The sequence below is a fragment of the Gregarina niphandrodes genome (genome assembly GCF_000223845.1).
Source record: "Gregarina niphandrodes unplaced genomic scaffold scaffold00001, whole genome shotgun sequence".
Taxonomy (NCBI): Eukaryota; Apicomplexa; class Conoidasida; order Eugregarinorida; family Gregarinidae; genus Gregarina; species Gregarina niphandrodes.
Genome location: NW_011645773.1, coordinates 75,467 through 91,204, shown reverse-complemented (window position 1 = coordinate 91,204; position 15,738 = coordinate 75,467). Strand labels below are relative to the sequence as shown.

Here is a 15,738-nt window from a genome sequence, read left to right as displayed (position 1 = left end):
GGCTTCGTCAACAGGTCTAGACGAGGCATGGCGCCCGCGTCCACGTAGCGGTAATAGTTAGTCTTGCCACGTAGCACCACCCGACTGGACGGTGAGACCAAACAATTGCCTGGAATTACGACGTCGTACACACTCAATAAATTGCGCACACCTATCAACACCTTCGTGCAATCTGATGCCCACAATACCGGCGGACTCCGAGAAGGTACACGCAATGTCTGTGTCAACTCGCCTGCCCTTGTGTACCAATATAGCGTGCTACTTCCCGGTCCCACGGCCCCCTCGGCACTTTGGTCCTTTAAACTTCGACCTTCCTTTAAACTTGGGCTTTGCGGACTTTGGTCATCGGGAGGACTCTGGCCATTGGGGGGGCTCTGACTCTGGCCATTGGGGGGGCTCTGACTCTGGCCATTGGGGGGGCTCTGGTCATCGGGAGGACTTTGGTCATCGAGAGAACTCCGGCCATCGGGGGTCCGGGCGGCGTTGGGGTCGGTGGAATCTGGGTCGGATTGTACAGAAATGGGTCTGGGCTGGAATCCGTTCGGCGAGCCGGCTGTGTGTGGTGCATCGTCGTCGGGAACGACAACGCACAGGAAGGCACCGTTGCTGGACCAATAGTGTGTTGCGTGTGCAAAATACGGTACCGCGAACAGTGGTGTGGCGGCGACACCAACACTTGCCCAATTGGAGCAACGGTAACTGACAAGTAGTGGCGGATCTTTACGCGCGACAATGATCTCTCGACTAACGATACAGAAAGAAACGAAGTGCACATTCTCAACTTGCTCGTAACCAATTATCCGACCAATGAAACGACGCTGCATCTCCTCAGCCAATTTCCGACTACCGCGGCCACCCGTCGTTACGGGTGCGCCAGCCAGCTGCTGGAAGTTTGTGCTCGATGACGCACGCAATTTCCCCGAAATGACGCTCCCCGGACTCAAATTGAACCCAGCCTGACCGGAAAGTTGAGCGGAAAGCTGCCTGGACGACGAATGCCCGAACGGCAGCTGTCCCGACGGCGGCTGTCTGCACGACTGCTGCTGCTGCCCAGACAGTTGCTGTCCAGGCAGTTGCTGTCCAGGCGGTTGCTGCCCAGACAGTTGTTGTCCAGACAGTTGCTGTCCAGGCAGTTGCTGCCCAGACAGTTGCTGTCCAGACAGTTGCTGCCCAGACTGCAGCAGCGGCAGGTCAGGCTCGCTAAGGGTATAGGCTTCAGCGTAGGAAGTGGGGAAGGCGCCCGCCCTAGTTGTTGGTGGGACGGCTTGGACTGCCATGAGCATGCCGGTACCGAGCATGGCGAGAATGGCGCCGGAGACGCGATCAAAGTCGCTCCATACAACGCCTCGATTACCAAAGACGGCGTTAATACGTTGCCGATCTGTCTCGCTCGTCTTAGTCTGTTTTACGTCCAAAATCTGAGCCAGTGAACGACCACTGGATGTCTCCGAACGACCCTCCCCTCGCCCGTACGAAAACACCGGAGCATTTACAGCCGGCCAAACACCTTCAGGTAAATCTAATATCCGCATCAAGCCTTCACCTCTACTTGAATGCGACACCACAACGTCGCTGTTGTGTCGAGACATTCCTTCATGCAAACGACTCAACTCCGGACGACTCAACGATTTGTTTCGCAAACGACTCAGCGATCCCCCACGCAAACCCCGAGGGGCATCACTTATCGAGCACCCACCCGGCATCACCTCATTCCGCCCGGCTTCGCCAGTCGGAGTATGCACGTCCGGGCGGCCGGGATCAGTACGATCGGGATGAGTACGATCGGGATCAGTACGATCGGGATGAGTACGATCGGGATGAGTACGATCGGGATCAGTACGATCGGGATCAGTACGATCGGGATCAGTACGATCGGGGTCGGAGTCAAGAGGTCCAGAGTCCGTGCGTTGCGAATTATCGCGTAGCAAACTTGCTTTCTGGCCGGGTGCACCAGCTTCGTCGTTAGCTTCCGTTTGGCCGGTGTCGGTGAAGGCATTAATAGGGTCAGTTCTGGTGCCGGTTTGCGTGGCGCCGGTTCGAACGCGGGGGCGGTCGGTTTCGAGTGCGCGGTCAGTGGCGCGGTCGTTGGCGCGGTCTGCGGAGAAGGCAGCAGTTTGGTCGGCACTGGTAGTGTGTAGACAAGTGGGTGTCTTGAGCATGGGTAGATGGATGAAAGTAGTAATTTGCGTTTGTCCCGAGGAGATAACGGCGATGGTAGGTGATGGATCGAAGACAAGTAGTAGTCGGCCGATTTGTGCATGTCCGATGTTGTAAGCGTTGTTGAGGGGTAGTGGGAAGGACAACATGAGATTGGGTATAAGTTTTCGGATCATATTTTGGTCAGTCTCGAGCTTGGTAATTCGATTGCCAGAGGCCGTTTGGCTGATGGGCACCGGTTCACCGACCATAAGGGCTTTAGGCTTAACAGCCGGACTGGGTTGTGGTGGCGGTGGTTTGATGCCAACGGATGGTGAGGACTCAGTGACGACGCCATCTGTATTGGCCGCTGCCAATAAGTTAATTAAACACACGTGTTTCCTATTTTCCGATATGACCACCAACGTCTGCCCATCCTCCACCCCCCAGCTGACATACCGCCACCGGATCTGAGGGGACGTCGTCTTCTCGAAGCGAGCAGTGGGCTGCAATAGCGCGTCCGTGCATCGGTATAGCACGATCGAACTGCCCGCGATTACCGCAATCCTCTCCGGATCCGTCGGACTCTGACTTATGCATGATATCCCCTGCCACGCCGCCCGCCGTCCTGGACTACCCGGACGCCGTCCTGGACTACCCGCCCGCCGTCCTGGACTACCCGGACGCCGTCCTGGACTGCTTTCTGAACGACTTGGACTAACCAGAAAACCGGGACTACCTCCGGTCTCGGAACTAGTCTTGGCCTCACTACTCCTCTGCGCCGCAGCCTCTTGCGAACATCCCACTACAACTACTTTCCTGCGGAATAAGAACATTCATTTTAACTGTGGGGAAAATGGACGACGAGCTCAGCGGCCAAGTCGAAGACGCACTCAGCGACAACCGCGTTCCCCGCTATGTCAAACAGCTTATCCAAGACATCTACGCCCAGCTCTGCTTCAGATCCGTAAACCATTCCGCCCATAACCCAGGTAAGAAATACACCTTCTCGGCACACACACACATAGTGTGATGCCCCTTGGTGATCGAACCCCTTGGTGATCGAACCCCTTGGTGATCGGCAGCTTGCTTAGAGTATGCGGAAGACGAGCGTTGGGTAGAGGTGGGATCGTACGGCTTTTTCGGCGGCTTGAACCCAGGTAGTTTGACCAAGCGGCCGGGTTCAAGCTTGTTGGAGAAGCCGGGAAGGCCGAACCTGAGCACGTTACCGAGCATCCCGCTACGTCGTAGAGCCTTCGACTTTCGCGGACAGCCCCCTGCCAGCCAGATGGTCGCGGGCCCCGCCATGGCCGGGCCGGCCATGAACGGTCCAATGACGGGTGGTCCGGGTCCCATGACGGGTGGTCCGGGTCCCATGGCCGGGGGTCCGGGTCCCGTCACCGGGGGTCCGATGGCGGCGGGCGGTCCCATGACCGGGGGTCCGGGTTCCATGACGGAGTCGGGTCGTGGTGAAGGGGTGCGAACGCAACCGGAACTACGATCCGGTTGCGCCGAGACGCGAGCCATGAGCCCGCCACGGATCGATGTGGGTGCAATAACGCGACAGTTGCACGGAGACCCGGCGCAATTCTCAGACAGCCGCACCCTCGCCTCGGACCGACCCGGCGAAGGCCGTCCTGGGTTCAAGAGCGCATCTGTCTCACGTTCCGCACACCTCCTACACAGCGCCGCCACATCCGCCACCGGCACCGCTCCCGGATCGCCCCACCAAATGCATCCTGCGCAACTCATGGCCCAACACTCACAAGGCATGGCACAACAAGCGATGGCACAACAAGCGATGATGCAACAACAGACCATCAATCGGGCCAGCGGACTCATGGTGAGCAGAAGCATGTCGCGGGACAGGCAAATGCAAGGCCCCGTGCAAGGGATGATGCAGGGGCAGGCGATGCAGGGGCAGGCGATGCAAGGACAAGCGATGCAAGGACAAGCGATGCAAGGACAAGCGATGCAAGGACAAGCGATGCAAGGACAAGCGTGCAAGGACAAGCGCTGCAGGGACAGGCGCTGCAGGGGCAGGCGATGCAAGGACAAGCGATGCAAGGACAAGCGATGCAAGGACAGGTGATGCAAGGACAGGTGATGCAAGGACAGGTGATGCAGGGACAGGTGATGCATGTTGACGCCGGGCCGTCGGAGATGGTGCCTGGTGGGACATCGGTGGACGCGGCGAGTGACTGTGCGCGGAAGAGGGCGGGTCGGGACGTGTTGTTTTCATTGCGAATCGACTCGGTGGGGAATGGGTGTCGAGAGGTTGATGTGGTGTCGATAAGTGCAACGGACCGTCGTGTGGTGTTGGCGAGTCGAATTGTGACGTATTCGGAGTTGGTGGAGATCAAGAAGTTGGGTGAGGAGTTGGGATACGAAAACGTTTCCGAGTTGCCATTGGGACAGCGGCTGAGCGGCGAGACATGGGTATGTCAATTGAATCCGGATTCAGATGCGTGTCTGGGTCGTGTTTGTCGGCGATTGGCGGCCATGGCTTCCTCCGATATCAGTTGTGTTAAGACTTTGTTTCTCTGCAAATTTCTTCTGGGTAGCAAGATCCGATGGACGCCTGGTGGTCTGCACACACGTGTGGTTTATGTCTTTGTTAATGAAGGTCAAGATGGTGTCTTATCTCTGCCCGACAACGGTGTCAAAATACGCGCCCAAAAAGGTACGGCCATCTGCCTCACAGGCGATGTCAAAGGCCTTGAAAAAACCTCCGGTGGTGTATTCCCTGACGGCTACAAACAAGTGCTAATCGCTTGCTTCTCCGCACCAACAAACGGATTCTCATGAATACACGCACCACGCAACCCGCAAGAAGAGGCCTCTTTCTTTGAAACGGCCTCTCCCCCAGAAGCCTTTCCCTTAGATATTTTCCGCGCAATTTTTTCCAACGTCGGCACATCGCCACAACATCCCAAAATTGTCAAATGCATTTCGTCGTCAACAAGACATCCTCGAGTCGTGAAAAGCAAACCGGACCGTATTGGGGAATCGCTGGAAACTCTCTGCTTCATCAGAAAACTCTTTGACACATCCGACTGGCTGATTAGGTGATCATGTTCTTTCCATAACAAAATCGTACCAGCGCGAATGTGATTGTTAGGTTTTTCAAGCTTCGTCAATTCTTCCTCTATGTCATCAAAGTGCTCAGTGTGCTCCGTTAACAAGAGAGCGGGGGATTGGTTGAACGTTACCGGGTGGAAGATCGTGTAGTAGTTCTTGGTAGCATTGATCAATACTTGGTGGGAGTTTTCAGGCGTTTTATGTGCATAGAAAACACATCTCAAAGATTCATCTATCATGGTGTCGAAAGTAATGTAAAGATTCTTTTTACTTCTTCTAACACAGTCGTACCATAGACTGCGGTATTCTCGCGATGTCATGGTCTGCATACTCTGATTCGAGCCCTCACTACTAACCAAGGTGCTGGTGACCGATTGTGCAGCTATACCTGTCGAAAATAACCTACTCTTCACCTTCTTTAACTCACCCGAAATGGGGTCCAAATACCCCTCCCGTCCACCATCACCTGGTCGTCGCAATAACTTGGCCAATTTCTCGCCGTAATTCTCTGTGCTGTTTTCCAACTCACTCAGCACCCGCTTTGCCAACCCCGATCGTTCCCGTCCAGTCCCCAGTGTCCTGGAGTTTTTTTCGACAGGACCATCCGGAGTAGGTTCTGCAGCCGAGGAGTTACCTTTTCTTCGTCCTTTCTTTTTTACTAAGTTTTGACGCTCCTCAAGAACGCCAAATGTGTCCTGCGGCAGCTTCACCAAATCCTTCTTCAGCTTCATATCAGTGCCGTCCACCGGATCAACCCAGCAGCCCGTCTTTCGACACAATTCGGAAATCACACTGTCACAGTACAAATTGCCATTCCGCTTATTCACCAGGTAACTGTCACCCATACCGTACCGCTTGCCAGTCACCGGACAGCATGGATTGCCTTGCTCATCACGCGTGATCTGTACGGTGAAAAAATCCCTCTGGCTCGCAGCTTCTCCCGTCACCGGATTCTTGCCGTAGTCACTTAACCAGGCTAACAACTCTTCTTTCTCAAAGAACTAAAAGCGACGAGCATTCCACGCAGGGGACGACCACTCTATGGAAGGGACGACCACTCTATGGAAGGGGGGAACACTCTATGCAGACTTACGTAACCAGACTTGTCAGACAAGACCTGCTCTGCCGGGTCGAACGGTTTCAGTCGGAGCTTGCAATAGTCGAAAGGAACCACCGCCACGCGTCGGTCCTCAGTACTCGGCTTGGCGCTGCAGGACAGCTCGCCATGAATCAGGTACAACTTATCCTTTTGGTGACGGCCCCTTGCCATTGATTAGTTCTCGCACACACACGCTCTTCTTTAGAAACACTCTTCTTTAGAAACACTCTTCTTTAACTTTCACAGACGGGGGCAATTTCTTTACGACAACTCAACTACCTGGGTTCCAACTTTCGGGCAACTATAGAAGGCAACGGTTGGTGACTGAAGTGCCTGGATTTCAGCCGCCAATTCGCGCAGTCAATTCGTGTAGCGGAGAAGAATAAAAACTAAAACCCGCGGCGGCGGTAACCTCCCCCGCGGCGGCGGTAACCTCCCCCGCTATGGCCAAACTCCCTCGCCATGGTTACATCCCCCCTTTCATCACTTGATCCCAGACGCATCTGTCATTCGCGACGGGCGAGGTGAAAAGCTCATCGTAATCACGTATGTCGAGCCCGGCACCGCGCGCGAAACGTGCTGTCCGACCTATGCCACGACAAGGTCCGAAACGGTGGTCAAGGTCAAACCTGCGCAACGAGGCCTCCACAGGATGATCGAGTTCTCCAAGTTCCTGCAAACTGCCCGAGTTGGTTCATGACCACTACTTGTACTACTTCCGACCACTTGTACTATTTCCGACCACCCGTACCATGACCCACCACTTGTACCACGTGACCCACCAGTTGTACCACGTGACCCACCACTTGTACCACGTGACCCACCACTTGTACCACGTGACCCACCACTTGTACCACGTGACCCACCACTTGTACCACGTGACCCACCACCGGCACTATGACGTAACCAAGCTTACCAATCATCGTTGGGAAGTCCCGTCCTCGGGGTCTTCGGCTGCTCGGCACTGCGTTTTCGCTCGCGCTTGGGAGTTCGATACACAGAAGAAGACATCGCGTCAAGGAGCAACCACACCCGCACCTAAAAATTCGAGCCCCCCCCGGCCCAAAAATTCTGCCCAACGTCCACATAGTCCGGGACGGTATTGCACTCCACCGGAACGACAACATCGAGTCGGTTGCCTGCGCGCACACAGTTCACGGACGACGCTGGTGCGTCACCGAACACTCGTGCGTCACCGAACGCTCCGACATCATAAACACAATATGTGTTTATGATGGGGAGAACACAATATGTTGTAAAGAGAGCAAAGAACGGCTAGCTAACTAACTAGCTAACTAACTATGATTCCGCCAGGCTGAATTGTACAGGGCTGGCCTGGCCGAGCATCCACGCGGCCAGTGATTTAGCCAGGTCGATTCTTATCAGGTAAGTGCGGGTACGGAGTCAAAAATGAAAGGAGTTACTATGCTTCACCTTCACGCTTCCGCCGTTTGCTTTCTTTGGCGCTCCGCCGCGGTGCCGGGTCCCTGAGAAAACGGCTTCTTCTCGTGCCGTTGTGGTCGTGCTCGTTCAATAACGATCGTGCTGTGAGTGAGTACTGTTCAGGGTCGCTCGAACCTCCAGCTGGCACGGGGGGTTCTGCTGTGGTAGGCTCCTGACTTCCACGTTCTTGACTTCGGTCCTGGTTCCGTTCCTGGCGATGCTTACCCGTAAGGGGTGTGTCTAGCTCGGCAGACCCTCGCTCTCCCGACCCCCGACCGTCTCTCTTTAGCTCCCGATTTCGCTCCGATTCCCGGTTGCGGTCCCTGCCACCATCGCGACCTCCTTCCTTCGCTCCTTCCGTTCCTCCGTCCTTTCCTCCTTCCTTGCTCGCATCATCGTCCGTCCCCGCGAATCTGCCCTGCGTTTTGTTTTCAGGCTTGGCTCCTCCCCCGGGGCCCTTGGCCGGAGCGGCCCCTTTCTTGGCCGAGCCGCCGGCTACGTCGCCATCCTTCCCGGCTACGTCGCCATCCTTCCCGGCTACGTCTCCCGAGACTGCGGCGGCTGAGACTGCGACGCCAGAGGCTTGGTCTCCAATGAGCATGATGTCGGGCACAGGTGTAAGGTCGGCAGCTCCTGTAGCCGCATTGATAGATTGCCAACCGAGGGCCTTTGTTTTACGTTCTAGCGCTGAAGTCTTGTTGGAGTTGAAGTTGTCAACCGAGCTTTTGGGAGTGAGGTACTTGACGACGGAGCTTTCAGACGGCGGTACGGCTAGGTTGATAGGACGTTCGCTGGCGACCCAGCTGCGATGTACATGGTAGTCTGAGTCTTCGCTCAGCTCAAGATGCAGTTGGCTTTCCTTAGCACTGCATGGCATCCTCAATTCACTACCCGTCAACAACTCTGCAGACAACTCCGTCCCACGTCGTAAAGAAGATCCAATCTTTACACTACTCCCATCCTTCAACTCCAACCGAGACAAACTCGTGCGATCTGAACAATGATCACCCAACACACTATGCGACTGAACAGACGATGAGAACACGCCCCCCACCACCATCCCGCCGCGCACTGACAGCCGAGACATCTCCTCCACAGACACGTCCTCGGAAACCGAGGCCGATTCACCCCGCAACACGGCTCGAGACCGACTGTGCACCGACATCAGTCTGAAGAAACGTGTGTGTGTATCACCCCCAATGTGTGTCACCCCAAATGTGTGTCACCCCCCACCCTCCCGTAACTCGTGCGCACTCCCGTACTCTGTGTTGATGGTCTTGCCCTCAAGAGCAAGGCGGCTGTTGTCACTGACTCGGATGCGATCTGCGGCAAAGGCCGTGTTAGTGACCACATCCAGTTCGGAGGCGCCTTCCAGCTCGACAAACTGCGTCTGCTGGAAATCGTGTCCGACTTTAACCCATGACCCGCGTTTTACAATTAAGCCACCAGCCAACTGCAATAACGACTGGGCACTCCACGACGAAGATCGGTCCACAAACACCGTCCCGTTTACAGTTGCCACGCGACCCGTCACGTCGCTGTTCCGTGACACCGCCAACGCCGGTACGAGGCTTCCGCATCCACCGCCGACCTCTGCCCCTCCCTCTTCGTCGTCCTGTTGCGGCTTCTTTTCTGTCGTGGTGGGTCCAGTTGTAGGTGCCAGGACGCGGTCGTGGGTGCGTATTTTGAGCTTGTCGATGTGTGCCTGTGAGCCGAGTGTGACAACAAGGGAACAGGCAACGTCGGCGTCGCCGGCAGCGAGAATCGAACCTGCGACCAGGCGGCATCCGCCAGCGCCAGCGCCGAATTTGCGGTGTGCGCGGATGGCGCTAAAGTTCGAGGCCGAGACGTACGCGCTGGCCAGGATGTCGTGGCCCTCAACCGCGCTCCAGTCGTCGACAATGAGGTGCTGAGCGATCGAAAGTCGGCTGTGCGGCACCACGAGCTCGCTGCCTTCGCCGATTTCAACCGCACCCGCCAGGATCTCGTTATGACTGTTATTCCCAAGACCAGAGCCGACCCCAAGACCGGAACCGACTCCAAGGGCGCCGCCTAAGCTAGAGCCGCCTAAGCTCGAGGTGCCCAAACTGGAAACAACCCCCAAGCCGGGACTGCGGGGTTGCTTGTCGTGGTCGTCAGCAGAGCACACGTCGAGCGTGCGGCCAAGGGTACCGCCTAAAGCGGAGCCCCCCACGCCGCCTGGAGCCTTCACGCTCGGGTCGGTGGCTTGGACGAGCTGGACCAAGTCGCTGGGATTGAGTTCGCGAGCGTCAGTGAGGGCGAGCGACAGCGGCGTCACGAAGACCTTGGCGCCGATGCCGAGTATGAGTCCTGTCCGGGCCTCCAGCGCGGCCGTGCTGGCGTTATCGTGTGCGCCGGGGTGTGTGCTAGAGTGTGTAAGAGTGTGCGTACCGGCACGACCGACTGTGCGGTCTGCGGGTGCGTGTGAGTCCCCTAGGACGAGGACACTGTGGGTGGTGACTAGCGCGACTTCTGTTTTGAGTTTGGCCTTGACATAGGCAGCGGCGTAGCCTGCCAGTTTGAAATTGTCGGCTTGGACCTCGGCGGCCTCGATGAGAAGGTTGCTATTCTCTCCGGCGACCAAACCTTGTGTGCGAACAGTGCGTCCCTGGCGCACGACGAGAGTGGAACTGCCCAGCACGGCAATGTCGCCCCACTCCGACCCACTGGAGTCGATTGCCGCGATCTCGCTACAAAACGACTCCAACGTGGAACCTCGATCGACACCGATCGCCGGGGCCTCGATGCTCCCGCGCGCTACCAACCGACTTCCGTTTTTTAGGTGAATCAACCCATGTCGTACCTTCACCCCCATCCTGTCACTCCCCATCCTGTCACTCCCCATCCTGTCATTGATCGTAGTACTGCTCCTGTCACTGGTCGTGGTACTTATCGCACCGCTCATGGAGGGGCAGGAGAAACCGTCTTCCTTAAAGCTCCGCGCTGTTGCCACCAACGTACTCGCACCGTCCAGAGAGATAGTGTGCGATTCCACACGACCACCCACCACCAAATGACTGCCCCCGATCACCAGGTTGCTGTAAGGCAGGTGCAGGTCGCCTTCCACCACATGGAAGCCTGCCATGTTCGCTGCCACCGAGCGAGAACATTTTTCCGTCGCAAACTTGGACAACGCAGTCCGCTTTATCCGCACGTCGCCCGCGGCCTCCCCCGTGTCTGCCGCAGCCTCCTCCTCTTCGTAGACTGTGATATTAGAACTCGCCAACACCTGGATCCGTCCACTGAGCAGACACACACACGGGTTGTACGGGACGGGTACAGGGAGAGTATAGGGATGGAGTTACAGGGATGCAGGTACAGCAGTGAAAGTACAGGTACAGTGCTGGATGTACAGGGGGATGGTGGAGGCAAAGTGCACAGGAGGTAAGATGGTGTAGGGCAGAGTCAGACAGGCCGGACGCCGTACTTTACAACGAGGTCGCCGGTCACAACCAACGGGTGCTGGATAAGCGCGCTGGTGCAGGCCGGGTCATCCCAAAGCGTCTTCCCGCTACCGGCGGGCAGGGTCACTTTGGCGACGAGATCTTCGACACGGCGGAAGTCGGCAGCCCTAACCAACAGCGTGCCGGCCAGCAGCCACCACACCGCCAGCACGCCGGTACTGCCATGAACGTTACCAGATTTCATTAAAAATAACCGCTCAAGTAGATCACCACGCCCACTGCATGCCTGTCCCACCCCGTCGTTTGCGCTTACTTGTCACACAGTTTGTTGTCACACACAGTTTGTTGCCACACACAGTTTGTTTGGCTAAATGGCTGAATGAGTTTGTAGTGATTGGTCCGAAGTTTGGGCAAGAGGAGTCCCTGCAGGGGGGCATGGTATACCCTCGGCTAGACCGAGCGGTGTCGTCGCTGGTGTTGACGGAGACGAACGAGAGTTACCTGCCGATTGTGGTACAGTCTCGACCGACGGAGGACTTCCGGCTGACGGAGATTACCTTGGTGGCATACCTCGGAGACCAGAACAAAGAAGTCATTGAGCACTTGTTGCACCCGATGGACCATCGGAGACAGTTGGAAGCAGGCGCTATTTCGGCGAAAATGGCGAACCGAAGTTTTCAAGTTGGTGCCATAGCTGGCCCAACTAAACGAAAAGCCCCTTTCCTCCAGGGCGTACCTTTTGTCCAAGGTCTTCCGCAGACGATGCCTGTTGGACGAAATTCATTTAGACTGGACTCAAGACTTGCACTCGCCTTTCGGCCAGTCAAAAAGACGAACATGAAATTATTACCTGAGATCACACATGATGATAGACTCCGAACTGCCAGTGATGAATATTCGTGGCTGAGTCGCAAGAGAACAGATAACACGTACTTGCCGAAGCCTGGCCCCGAGTTCCGTCGCACGGATCCAGGAATACCCATCGCGAGTAGTCCAGCCCGTCTGCCACCAACCAATGGTCTAGCACCCACCAATGGTCTAGCACCCACCAATGGTCTGGCACCCACCAATGGTCCAGCACCCACCAATGGTCTAGCACCCACCAATGGTCTGGCACACACCAATGGTCTAGCACACACCAATGGTCTAGCACACACCAATGGTCTAGCACACACCAATGGTCTAGCACCCAATGATTTAGTACCCAATGATCTAGCGCCTAATGGTCTAGTACCAGTGGGTCTAGTGCCCAATGGTCTAGTACCAGTGGGTCTAGCACCGAATGGTCTAGTACCCAATGGCATGGTACCCGTTGGCCTAGCACCCCATAATCTTCCGCCGGATGGTCTGTCACCGGGTGGTATAGACGGTATAGAGCCTGGTGGTTTAGAGCCTGGTGGTTTGGAACACATTGGTTCAGAACCAGGCACAGACACGGGTCGGGTTACTGCATTAATGCCCGTGGTTAAGTCTCCGGTCGGGAGTCCCGATGCGGCGGCCAAGAGAGAGGCGGCCAAGAGAGAGGCGTACGCCAGTCGCGCATCGAGGGTGGAGGTTGCGGGAGGAAGGACGGACCCGGCGAGACCACAGCTTAAGACGATTCGGTCGAAACTAGGTGCATTTAAGTCGACCATCAGTACCAAATCGGTTGCAGGCATGAAGTCAACGGTCAGCGTGAAATCAACCTTCGGACTCAAATCCAAGTACGGCGGCGAAGACGTCCACCTGCCACGAACGGATAAAAAAAAGGGTCATTTACCCTCTCGCGTAGTGAGTCCCATGTACAGTGACCGAGCACCCAACGTAGACCGAGCACCACTACCGCTGCCCGACGCAGGCCGAGCTCTCACCGCCGATCCCATTGAAGTAGAAGACATCGCGGCGGCCGCTGGCATCGCAGTAGCCCTTAGTGCTGTCAAAATTGCGGAACATAGACTAGCCCAGGTAACCTCAAACCAGCCATTAAAGAACAACGCGACGGTTAATGATCATACGATTAATGATAACCCCATTAATGAACACAGCAGCGAACACACGATAAGTGAACACACGATAAGTGACCACAAGATGGATCTACAAATGACGAATGAGCGACCGAAAAGGAGTGAGCAACTGAATAGGAATGAGCACGAGAATAAGGGAGATACGTCCTCGGATACTTCGCAGCGCAGGACACGAATGCTCGGGTACGAACTGGAAGAGTTCTCCACTCCAGAGCACGTAGGTCAGAAGCGCACGCAGTTGCTGCCGACGACCAGCGAGGGCCTCAAGTTGAACTCAGTGCGTTTTCCGATGGTGCCGGTGATGAGCTACCACGACGGACAGGTGCCAGCGGAAGCTGAGCCGGCCCCTGACGCCGGAGCTCTTGTCGCTGGCGGTCCTGTCGCTGAGATCACTGGAGGGTTAACGAGCGGGACCACAGAGGGGTCCACGGGGGACCGAGTGGCCGCGCAAGTCCGTGTGGGTTCGCCGTTGAGTCGACTAGGACGGGTCAAGCACCCGGGCGGGGCGCCCGGGTCGCAAACAGAAAGTGTGTTCGTTGACGATCCGGGGTTGGGCTTCATTAGCAGCGAAGGGGTCCTGGTTCCCTTCAAAGGTTCTCTGAGTTCGGAGTCCAGCCTCGCAAGAAACTCTAGTCCTGTTGCGGAGCGGCCACCGCGTATGTTACCTTCAGAAAGCAGCGCCTCCTCAAGCAGTCGATCCGGCGTCCTCGGTCAGTCCTATCTGAGCGAACACCAAGCCGTTACAATCCAAGACCACACGGGCCCAGACGACCGGGGCCAGGACCAGACGGGCCAAGGCCAGACGGGAAGTGTGCCGTCGGCAGCGACGTGTTTCCGGAAGGAGGTGCGTGCGGGGCAGTCGGAGACGGCGGTGCCTGCGAGTGTGTTTCAATCAGCACCGCATTTTTCAAGTGTGTCCTCCGGTGGCCACGGACGGGCGGCAGTCAGCGGGGCAGCAGCGGTGGTGGCCGGGGCGACGGTGGCCGGGGCGACGGTGAACGGGTTGGAATCGAGCAGTGACGAGGTATCGGAGGTCGGGGACGAAGCCATTTCGCGACTTATGGCCGAGTATCACTCGGAACGTGGTCGGTTAAGGGGCAGTAGTCTTTGGGTCTCTCAAACCGCACACACGCGCGATCGAAGCGCCACAAGCATTCTGTATTCCGGAGCCAATCACGACACCACGGACCAGGTCCCGGCCTACGACCAGGGCTTCAGCTTCGGCTGCGCTGCGGAACTGCAACGCTCAGTCGCGCCACTCGCAACCGCTTGCCCAGCCGCCGCGCTGCGTGGCGCCCTCGTCTTCGACCGTGGCGCCGAACTCGAAGCCTTCGACCGGGAGGCAGGCGTGCCCTTCGCAACGCACCACTGCGGCCAAGAGGAGACTGGCGACCCAGGACGCAGCGACCACAAACTTAGCGACCAAGACCGGAACGACGACCCGGGACGGAACGACGACTTAGTACGGAACGACGACTTGCGGCGAAGCGAAAACTTGGGACCGAGTGACGAGTTGGGACCGAGTGACGAGTTGGGACCGAGTGACGAGTTGGGACCGAGTGACGAGTTGAGACCGAGTGACGAGTTGGGACCGAGTGACGAGTTGGGACCGAGTGACTTCGGCGAGGAGGCGGTACCATGGAGCGAGGCCGAGTTGGTGTGTGCAGACCGGTCGCAATGGTCGCTTGTTCGTGCTCGTGAAGACCCTCGAGAGCTTGGTCGTGGTCAGGCCCCTCGAGAGCTTGGTCGTGGCCCGGACCCTCGAGAGAAAGGTCTGGAGGTAGCGCAGTGCCCGGGAGGCGGGTGGTTGACGCTGGCGGGGTCTGATTTATGGGTGGAGAGACGTGCGTTCCGTCGACAGCCGGGGGCCGCGAGTCAAGTACATCATAGCAGTCGCGTGGGCTACGCGCATTTGCGGCATTCGCTACCACACGTGTTTGCACAGGCTTCGCCGGCAGCGCCTGCATTGCTCCAGCCACAGCCTTTTTCCGGCCGGCATCCAGTGCAGCCTTCTTTGTGCGCCAGACATCTTTCCGGCCGGATACTGGGCCGGTCTACGGAGCTCCGCCGGGGTAGGGACTGCCAATGGGTCGCGGATTCGGACTCCCGATAGGTCGCGGAACCAGTAGTCTGGAACGCCCTTGGTGGTCTGGGACGCCCTTGGTGGCTCAGGTCCGCTTTCGGACTGGTGGGTGGATGGGTAGGTGGGGTCTTTTTCTCGCGATAAATATGTTGCCTCAGCAGCAGGGGGTGCTGAATGAGTTGCTAAAGAAGGTCGAGAATCCCTCGGCCCGGATCGTGTCCATGGTCCAGCGTATTTTGGACCGCATCCTGGCGCTGGACCTGGCGACGAAGAACAGCAACCCGGACCTTATCTCGTTCTTCTGGTGTCGCTGTGCCACACAAGAACTGGCCTTTCAGCAACAACAACAATGCGACCAACTTGCTAACCAGTACGGACCGGTCGTTGTGCAGAAGCTCAACAAGACCAAAAAGAACAAACCGTCCGCCACCGACGAGAAAGCCTTGTAACCTCCTCCCCCCCCCCCCC

At 57.0% G+C, this 15,738-nt stretch overlaps 7 protein-coding genes across 7 annotated transcripts; 2 read left to right on the top strand and 5 right to left on the bottom strand.

Annotated features, from left to right (window-relative positions):
* Positions 1 to 133: 133 nt before the first annotated feature.
* Positions 134 to 2,972, bottom strand: GNI_001580 (hypothetical protein; the record flags this gene model as incomplete). The annotated part of the gene is made up of 1 exon (XM_011130176.1): positions 134 to 2,972. A coding segment is annotated over one exon (2,839 nt), but the record flags the coding sequence as incomplete, so codon positions are not given.
* A 20-nt stretch (positions 2,973 to 2,992) lies between these two features.
* GNI_001570 (hypothetical protein) lies at positions 2,993 to 4,228 on the top strand (the record flags this gene model as incomplete). Its single annotated transcript, XM_011130175.1, has 2 exons — positions 2,993 to 3,128; positions 3,231 to 4,228. 2 exons carry the CDS (start codon positions 2,993 to 2,995, stop codon positions 4,226 to 4,228), a joined length of 1,134 nt encoding a protein of 377 aa, XP_011128477.1.
* A 661-nt stretch (positions 4,229 to 4,889) lies between these two features.
* Positions 4,890 to 6,487, bottom strand: GNI_001560 (putative peptidylprolyl isomerase; the record flags this gene model as incomplete). Its single annotated transcript, XM_011130174.1, has 2 exons — positions 4,890 to 6,218; positions 6,311 to 6,487. The coding sequence occupies 2 exons, from the start codon at positions 6,485 to 6,487 to the stop codon at positions 4,890 to 4,892; spliced, it is 1,506 nt and encodes a 501-aa protein (XP_011128476.1).
* A 295-nt stretch (positions 6,488 to 6,782) lies between these two features.
* Positions 6,783 to 7,239, bottom strand: GNI_001550 (hypothetical protein; the record flags this gene model as incomplete). The annotated part of the gene is made up of 2 exons (XM_011130173.1): positions 6,783 to 6,996; positions 7,049 to 7,239. The coding sequence occupies 2 exons, from the start codon at positions 7,237 to 7,239 to the stop codon at positions 6,783 to 6,785; spliced, it is 405 nt and encodes a 134-aa protein (XP_011128475.1).
* Positions 7,240 to 7,739: 500 nt separating this feature from the next.
* Positions 7,740 to 8,924, bottom strand: GNI_001540 (hypothetical protein; the record flags this gene model as incomplete). Its single annotated transcript, XM_011130172.1, has 1 exon — positions 7,740 to 8,924. One exon carries the CDS (start codon positions 8,922 to 8,924, stop codon positions 7,740 to 7,742), a length of 1,185 nt encoding a protein of 394 aa, XP_011128474.1.
* A 57-nt stretch (positions 8,925 to 8,981) lies between these two features.
* Positions 8,982 to 11,428, bottom strand: GNI_001530 (hypothetical protein; the record flags this gene model as incomplete). Its single annotated transcript, XM_011130171.1, has 2 exons — positions 8,982 to 11,022; positions 11,208 to 11,428. The coding sequence occupies 2 exons, from the start codon at positions 11,426 to 11,428 to the stop codon at positions 8,982 to 8,984; spliced, it is 2,262 nt and encodes a 753-aa protein (XP_011128473.1).
* Positions 11,429 to 11,619: 191 nt separating this feature from the next.
* Positions 11,620 to 15,719, top strand: GNI_001520 (hypothetical protein; the record flags this gene model as incomplete). Its single annotated transcript, XM_011130170.1, has 3 exons — positions 11,620 to 15,040; positions 15,213 to 15,259; positions 15,429 to 15,719. The coding sequence occupies 3 exons, from the start codon at positions 11,620 to 11,622 to the stop codon at positions 15,717 to 15,719; spliced, it is 3,759 nt and encodes a 1,252-aa protein (XP_011128472.1).
* Between the last annotated feature and the right edge of the window lie 19 nt (positions 15,720 to 15,738).